Genomic DNA, 8,205 nt, shown 5'->3' with positions numbered 1-8,205 from the left:
TTTTATTTAATTATTCTTAATATCATTTAATTTTTTTATTTAATTATTTTTTTTAAGCTTGGCTAAATTTACCTGCGGTCTCAGACCTTGCCAATTACTTACAGAATTTGACTTTTTCTGGAAACGGAAGAACTGTGATTTTTTTTTTTTCTTTCCTCATCCTCCCTTTCTGCCTCACCTGTGGGTCTCATCAAGGCATTTGATATTTCATGTTCTTAGCGGCGAGCTATTAACAATCAAACTCGATTTGTGCTTTTTTGATTTTTTTTGATTCGAAGCAACCGTTACTGCTAAAAGTAGGTGTCGCAGCGGAGCTCGAGGTCGCGGCGCCGTGAATCGCCGCGGCAGATGGCAGCTCCGAGTTTAACAATTTTCTAAATAACTGTGTTCTCGGGTGGAAAAAAATTCCTTCTTTTTCCCCAGACTTTCTGAACTCATTTTCTGTGGTGAAATCTGTGAGAACTTAAGTTTCCTGTTATAATGCAAGTTAGCGCGAGAAAAAGAGTAAATGTAAAACGTGTAATTCTCTCGCAGGGGAGGCAGTGGGTATTAATGCAGATTTTTCCTAAGCCACGTGCAGTCAAGAATTAGCTGTTTTCCGACACGCTGACTTCTGTTTTTTATTGTTTTTTTAGTCATTAACACCTGGATACGTGCAGGGAACATTCGAAATGGCAAATAAGGAAGAAAACAGGGAGAAAAACAGATATCCTAACATCCTGCCGTGTAAGACATTACCTTTTCTCTTAAATTACCTGTGGTGTTAAATGACACAATTCGCTCTGGCACTGAGCGAGCTGGTCGTAGTGTTGGTTTGCTGAAAATATTCAGGTAATACAATTTCCCTGGTCACGAACGTTCTTCAGGCGTTGTACGTGACAACCTGCGGAAAATCTCCAGGATTCATCTCCTCCCGTCGGGTTTTTCTGTAGCTTTTATCAGGTGTGGCGCTACAGAATCACAGAATCACAGAATGTTGGGGGTTGGGAGGGACCTCTGAAGATCATCTAGTCCAACCTTCATCCCAGCACACCCAACCACTACACCACAGCCTCAAGTGCTAGATCTATGTTGTTTTTAAACACCTCTAGGGTTGGTGACTCCACCACCTCCCTGGGCAGCCTGTTCCAGTGCCTCACCACTCGTTCAGGAAAGAACTTCCTCCGAATATCCATCTTACCCTCCCCCTGACGCAACTTGAGGCCATTTCCCCTTGTCCTGTCATTAGGAATTAGAGAGAAGAGACCAGCACCAGCCTCACTACAGCCTCCTTTTAGGCAGTTGTAGAGGGCAATAAGGTCTCCTCTCAGCCTCCTCTTCTCCAGACTAAACAAACCCAGTTCCCTCAGGTCATGTTTTCCAGACCTCTCACAAGCCTTGTTGCCCTTCTCTCCACCCGCTCCAGCACCTCGATGTCCTTCTTGTACTGTGGTGACCAAAACTGGACACAGGACTCGAGGTGCGGTCTCACGAGTGCCGAGTACAGGGGCACGATCACCTCCCTCCTTCTGCTGGTCACACCATTTCTGATACAGGCCAGGATGCCGTTGGCCTTCTTGTCCCCCTGGGCACACTGCTGGCTCATGGAGCGTTGAGCTCTCCCAGGGTTCTGCCGAATCACGTCGAGTGGATATTTTAGGATCTCAGGGTAGTTTGGGGCAGGTAAATATGGAGAGATTTGAGCTGCAGTGCTGGTGACCTCCAGGTAGCTCAGTCAGTCGAGCGTGGCGCTAAGAACGCGAAGGTCGCGGGTTCGATTCCTGTTCAGTCCCCACGTGTTGCCTGATCTAGTCGAGAGTTGGCGTCCCTGGTGACAGGGAGGCTGGATTCAAATGATCTCTAAGGTCCCTTCCAGCCTCAGCCATTCTATGATTCTATGAAATTCTCTTGGCAAGAACTAGGGACAACGCAAGAGCGAGCTGGTTTGGGAACTATGTGCTTAGCCTGGCCTCCTGCTTGCAGGAAAATAACTCATTTGAGATTGATGGACAGGCGAACATGCCATGTTTTCTTCCAGATGATCATTCCAGAGTGATTCTGACCCAAATCGAGGGAGTCCCACCTTCAGACTACATTAATGCGTCATATATAGATGTAAGTTGACAGTTGTCCACTGTTGGCCAAACTTTGAATTAAATACGTGTTTTTCTGCTGGCGTATTTCAACTTTTCATCCAACTTTTAACTGCTGTGATATTTATTTCCGCAGGGTTATAAAGAAAAGAATAAATTTATAGCAGCACAAGGTAATTTATTCTCATTCCCCCGTTCTGTATGTCTTACGGCTGCGCGTATTTAATTGTGGATGTGCTGTAAAGGTTATTCTCAGCTGCAGGTGGTGGCCAAATGTGAGGTGGCATTTAGAGGTTCAAATGAAATTAAACTCAGTGTATTTCTCTGTATTTAGCCACAAATGCCCTGATGAGCAGCTCTCTGAGGGTCCTTCATGGTGGGTAATGTTGGACCTTGGCAGGGAGGAGAGCTGCAAAATGCAGATTTGAGTGCATGCGATGGGGTAAAAGAAAATAGATTTTTTTTTCCTGAGAAATACATGGTGTGTTCAGAACCTGGGTGGGCACCTGGCACGTGTCTCCCCTCCAGGAGCAGGGCTGTGTTCTTCTGTCTGCAGGGCCGAAGCAAGAAACGGTGAATGATTTCTGGAGGATGATCTGGGAGCAGAAGTCAGCCGTTATCGTCATGTTAACCAACCTGAAAGAAAGAAAAGAGGTAAAGAGCTTTCAGTTTTCTCCGGGATGCCTCTGCAAAAGCGATCGTGGCTGCTCAGCATCTGGGCAGTCGCCTTTCTGACCACTTCCTTCTCCAGTCCCTGTTAGCACATCTGTGTTTCTAGTTGTAAATGTGTTTTTTCCTTTTCAATTATATAAATTGATCACAGGGTTAAAAATCCCAATGGCTAACTCCTTCACGGACTTGAGGAGCTAAGTCAAAATGTTAAGGAAACGTATCGCTGGAAACAGAAAACACACTTTCAAATTCCTTTCTTTTTCCCTGGGAGACAGTTTGCCATACTGAGCATGCTGCATCTTAATTTGAAATGTATGTATAAAGTCCTCAAAAACTTATGTCCAAGAAGAAAACTCTGTTTTTCTCAGTGGTTGTGGGAGCGAGGAGGGGGAGGAGGCAGAAGCTGCCCAGTGCCAGGAGCTGGGCTTGTCTTGCCCCCCAGGGCTGACCCATCCTTCCAGTGAGGCAGAGCAGCAAGAGTTGTCCTTGGGAAGGAGATAAGGATGCACTCGAGACACGACGTGCTGTATGGTTCTGTGAAAGTTGGTCTCCCTACCTACTTTGTGCATTATTATAATTTTTTTTTACAATAACCAAAAGGTAATTTGGATCCTGTCAGCTCGCTGCAGTGATGAGGATGGTCGTTCCTTGCCTGCCTCTTCACGGCGGGGCTTCTGCCTTGTTTTCCTTGGGTTATAGTATGACTTGAGGAAGCTCAGTCAGCACACAGCAGTCCAGAAGAGCCTGTTCCCAATAAGAGAAGCCAAAACCTGTTAAACCTGGGTATTCCTGACAGCTCCAAATGAGGACTGCCTCACATTTCTCACTGACTGCACCTAAAGCTTAAAAGTAAAGACGTAAAGACATCACAGGCCCCACAGTCAGGCACCCCCTAACAAAAAAAACAGGCGAAGCCAAAAGCTGCTTAGGTCTGGTTAGGTTAAAAAAAACCCCAAAAAACAACTTCAAAGGTATTCTCACCTTCTCCTCATAGATTCAAGTATCAATAGCACCAGCAAAGTACTAAAGCTGTACCGTGCCAGGTGAGAACACCTGCATGCTCGTAGTTCCGTACAGTGTTTTCAGATAACTTCATTGTTTCATGAGTTGGCCAATGGTGAAAGCAGACTCAGGTGTTTTAAAACTTGCCGTGTGTTTATACAGGAAAAATGTTACCAGTATTGGCCCGACCAAGGGTGCTGGACTTACGGAAACATCCGCGTGTCGGTGGAGGATTGCATCGTCCTGGTGGACTACACCATCCGCAAGTTCTGCGTTCAGTCGGTCAGTGACAAAGACGCGCTTTCTGGGTCTTCGTTTGAATTCTCGAAGCACGATGGCCGATATTTGCTGGCGAGAAATGCAGAAAAAGACTTCAATGTATTGGCCAATCGAGAAAGGCCTGCATGGATAGGGAGCCAGCCCTGGGGGTCAGTGCAAAGAACATCATAGAATCGTTTAGTTTGGAAAAGACCTTGAAGATCATCAAGTCACGCTGTTAACCCGGCACTGCCAGGCCCACCACTAACCCACGTCCCTGAGCACCACGTCTACTCGTCTTTTAAATCCCTCCAGGGATTTAAAAATCCCTAGGCAGCCTGTTTCAGTGCTTGACAACCCTTAGGGTTAAAAATTTCTCCTAATGTCCAGTCGAAATGTCTGATGGTGCAATTTGAGGCTGCTTCTGCTCAAGTTTCTTCTTGTCTAGCCAAGGGCCACAGAAAGTCATTTCTTGTGACTGTTGGGAAGGGAGCACCGGAGCAGTGGCTTGAAATTTGTTGGGACAAACTGCGTGAATTAATGAGTGGATTTGGATGTGTTTAGGTATTTAGAATGGTTTGTGGATGTTAGCTGGCCCAGGGTCAGCCAGCATTACAGCTTGATTACTGCTGTATCCTTGGTCTCCGGCGCAAGTTAAAGCTTTAGATCACGAGGGAGATGGTGGGGATGACTCTGCCCTTGCCCACCGCACTTAGCCTCGTAGGGGAGCTAATTGCTGCATAATCCTCACCCCCTAAATGACGGGCTGCGGTGTTTGTAACGGCCGTCTCATTCCGATTGAGGGCTGAAGACAATGTGGGCTGGTGAGAGATGCACATACAGCTGTGCAGGACTCCATGGAGAGCTCAGAAAGCAGAATGGGAAGGAAGGAACGACCCAAACCGTCCAGTTCTGGGCTCCCCAGTTCAAGACAGGCAGGGAACTACTGGGGAGATCCAGCGGAGGGTGACCCAGTTGGTTGGGGGGCTGGAGCATCTCTCTTCTGAGGGAAGGTTGGGAGAGCTGGGACTGTTTAGCCTGGAGAAGAGGAGGCTGAGAAGAAACGTTATAAATATCTAAAGGGTGGGTGCAGGGAGGATGGAGCTGGGCTCTTTGCAGCGGTGCCCAGTGGCAGGACAAGAGGCAACAGCACAAACTGGAGCACAGGAGATTCCATCTAAGTATGAGGAAGAACTTCTGTGGTTCTGTATGTGCCCTGGGCAGGCTGAAAGACTGGAAGGTTTATGAATGGACCTGACTGCCTTTCCCTTGCTGATCTCTGCTGGGTGTATTTGTAGGGTTCGGTTACCCGTTGATGGGGACAAAACCAGTCAGCTTTCTCCAGTTGGAAGGAAATGGCCTGGAACGCTGGCTAACAGACCGAAAGCTTGTGACACAAATCCAATTTCTAAGCCTAAGGACAGGTTGTGGTTTGTGAATGCAGGTGAAATGATGCTGAGCTCTGCTCTCCTTGCTTCTGTTGTTGCTCCTCTTTTATTCTTGAGGAGTGGGTCAGATCCCGAGCCCATCAGCGGCTGGCCGTTAGAAGCGCAATCCTTTTGGTTTTCAGACGTGATATGGCAAAACCTGGTGTTTGGCACCTCATAGCAATGCAGATCCTGAATGTTTGGACTGGATTTCTTAAATGTCATCTGAGGCTGCTAAAAGACTTGTTGCGAGGAGTTTATAAATGAAATAAGGCTTAAGATTTGATCCGTTATTAACATAAATTTTGAGTTTTACTCTTTTTAATCCTATCCCGGGATTATTCCAGTTTCCACAGCAAAGATGCTTTTTAATAATATAATTTTCCTCTGTGCTTGCATTCTATATACACTGTAAACTTCCAATCCTTGAGCCAAGCTCAAGTGCTGCAGGAATTAAAGCCGTAAATAACCACGGCGGTTAGTTGATAAACCTTTGCATGAAAAAACAAAACATCAGACTCCGGGTCTCTGTGTTCCCTGCAGCTTCACGATGGCTGTAAAGCCCCACGGCTCGTCACGCAGCTTCACTTCACCAGCTGGCCTGATTTCGGGGTGCCTTTCACACCTATTGGGATGCTGAAATTCCTGAAAAAAGTCAAAACGCTGAATCCCGCCCATGCTGGACCGATTGTCGTTCACTGTAGGTATGTATGTGCTCCTCAAGCCATTCCCTTAACTTGGCCTGGGGTAACACGTGGAATATCAAGGCTAAATTTTAATCTTTTGTTCATAAAGTTTGTATGTGTGTCTGTCTCTCTGTTTATCTCTCTATCGACATATTTATGTTTGTGTACGTTAAAGAAAATAATATGCTGAGCAGGGTAAAAAACGATTTCGAAAAGATCCGTCTTTGCTGTCACTTTAATACTCAAGCAGAAGTTGCTTTGTTGTTTTGTTTTGCTTTTTACCCCTGAATGATATCCAGTGTTTGGTACAAATATGATCTTTGTCAGAAAAAAAACCGGCTCGCAATACAAATCTGTGACCTTTGCCACTAAGCGCTCCTCGGAGAGTTCATCCCCCACGTCTCCCACAATAAAATGTGGGTTTGCTATGTAAATTATCCGCTAAATGCCTAGGAAGTTTTGAATAAAGGCTCGCATTTAAGGGACTAAAGGGCTGCAATTCTAAAAATGTCCTACATACCGACAGAGAACATATTCCCACTCATTTGGCCACACGCACATGAACATCCTGCTATTAAAGGCTTGTGCTCGACTGAAATCCCATGTTAACGAAACCACAAACAAACTCCGAAGCAGTTTTAAGAGAATAATTGCCATCTCTATAGCAACTGGAAGCTCGCAGCTGAGCAAGAAGTGTTTTTTCAGGAGCAATTATCACAGCGAAGTTAGAAGAAAAAGGAGAGAATAGCAGCTTTGTCTCTCTGGGACTTGTTTTTAAGGAAATGATTGTAGAAGCGTGTGTTAGTTTCTATTTCTCTCACTGGTGTCGGACATCTAGAAATACTCTCTGAGAGTCCTTGAAGTGTGTACTATTGGAAAAGAGTGTTTGTCCTGACCGAGCCAGCCTTTTTCCTCCTTCGTTCCATACGGATCTTGCCTTGCTAGGATTTATCTTCTGTCCCAGGTGCAAAAGCATTAAATGGAAAAAGATTTTAGTAGTCTCACATACTCCTTCCCACGATATTTTCATAGCCTTTTGCCATCATGTTCTACAGAGACTCATACGGAGCCTGAGCTCTGTTTGGCACCAGCAGGAAATTCTGTGCTTAGCGTAATCAGCACAAGTAGAGAGAACATAAAGGAAAATATAAAATATATTAATAAAACTCAAAGGCAACACCATTATGTGTTGGTGCTAGGGGCTAGTGCAGCGCTGCAGCCTGCGCAAGAAATAAAGAATGAGAGAGGTGACACCGAATTTCCGTTGCGGTTTCAGGATATGACACTAGTGAATTGTTGGAAAAAGGAAAGGGAAACTCATCGATAGCGAGTAACCATCCATTTTTAGTGAGCTTTCAAAAATTCCTCGGTCAGAAGTTAATGAAACACTCGTTTAAGCATTTGGAAGTAAAGAGAGCAGATAAATCGGGGGGGAGATCTGGATTTCCTGCCATTTCTTTTTTTTCCAGAAGTGTGGGTTTTTTCAGTGAGCAGAGAGGTATGTTGAGGAGTAGCTGTGTAAGGGATACCCTGGCTTAGGTGAAGGATGGCTAAAATCAGGGAACTCTGAAGGCAAATGTCACAGTGGAATCTCCAGCTTCAGGTGGAACGTGCAAGGACTGGAGCAGGTGCTGATCTGGTTTCCAGGACTTGTCACCTCTGTCAAAAACGAGTCAGGGCAGTAGGGCTCAGGGTGGAATCATCCTTGGTGGGTGGCAGAGGTCAAAAACACAAATGAAAGGAGGCGAGAGGGGAGGCCTTGGCCTCCGTGGGCGGGAAGCTGCGGTGGCCCCGTGGCCACAGAAGGGGCAGGAGTGGGAGCAGTGGGCTGGGGGAGGAGAGAGGGGAGCCTGCCAAACCCATGAGGGTTTAAACCCCAAGGGATCTGGAGCCTGAAAGTTGAAGTTTGTTTGTTCACAGTGAAGAAGTTGCACAGAATTTTGGTCGAGGTCCATGGTTCTCCCGGGTTCTGCTCGTCTCCATCATCCCTCCAGACCTCTGCAGCAGGCAGGGGCTTGAGTTTCACACGGGTAGAGACAGACTAAATGCTGGAGAGAGCCCAGCGCAGCCACAGAGATGATGGAGGGG

The 8,205-nt window shown here is 46.3% G+C and overlaps 1 protein-coding gene across 1 annotated transcript in view; it reads left to right on the top strand.

Annotated features, from left to right (window-relative positions):
• Window positions 1–635: 635 nt before the first annotated feature.
• The window catches only part of LOC104278384 (receptor-type tyrosine-protein phosphatase epsilon), a gene marked incomplete at its 5' end in the record, with an annotated part of 21,265 nt that continues 13,695 nt past the window's right edge, over window positions 636–8,205 (top strand). The window contains 6 exons of the mRNA XM_009875335.1: window positions 636–726; window positions 2,018–2,094; window positions 2,209–2,245; window positions 2,629–2,726; window positions 3,909–4,028; window positions 5,975–6,135. Coding sequence (XP_009873637.1) covers window positions 636–726; window positions 2,018–2,094; window positions 2,209–2,245; window positions 2,629–2,726; window positions 3,909–4,028; window positions 5,975–6,135 — 584 coding nt within the window. The remainder of the gene's footprint in view (window positions 727–2,017; window positions 2,095–2,208; window positions 2,246–2,628; window positions 2,727–3,908; window positions 4,029–5,974; window positions 6,136–8,205) is intronic.

Source organism: Apaloderma vittatum, unplaced genomic scaffold (genome assembly GCF_000703405.1).
Source record: "Apaloderma vittatum isolate BGI_N311 unplaced genomic scaffold, ASM70340v1 scaffold30028, whole genome shotgun sequence".
NCBI classification, from domain to species: Eukaryota; Metazoa; Chordata; class Aves; order Trogoniformes; family Trogonidae; genus Apaloderma; species Apaloderma vittatum.
This window is presented reverse-complemented; position numbering and strand designations above follow the sequence as displayed.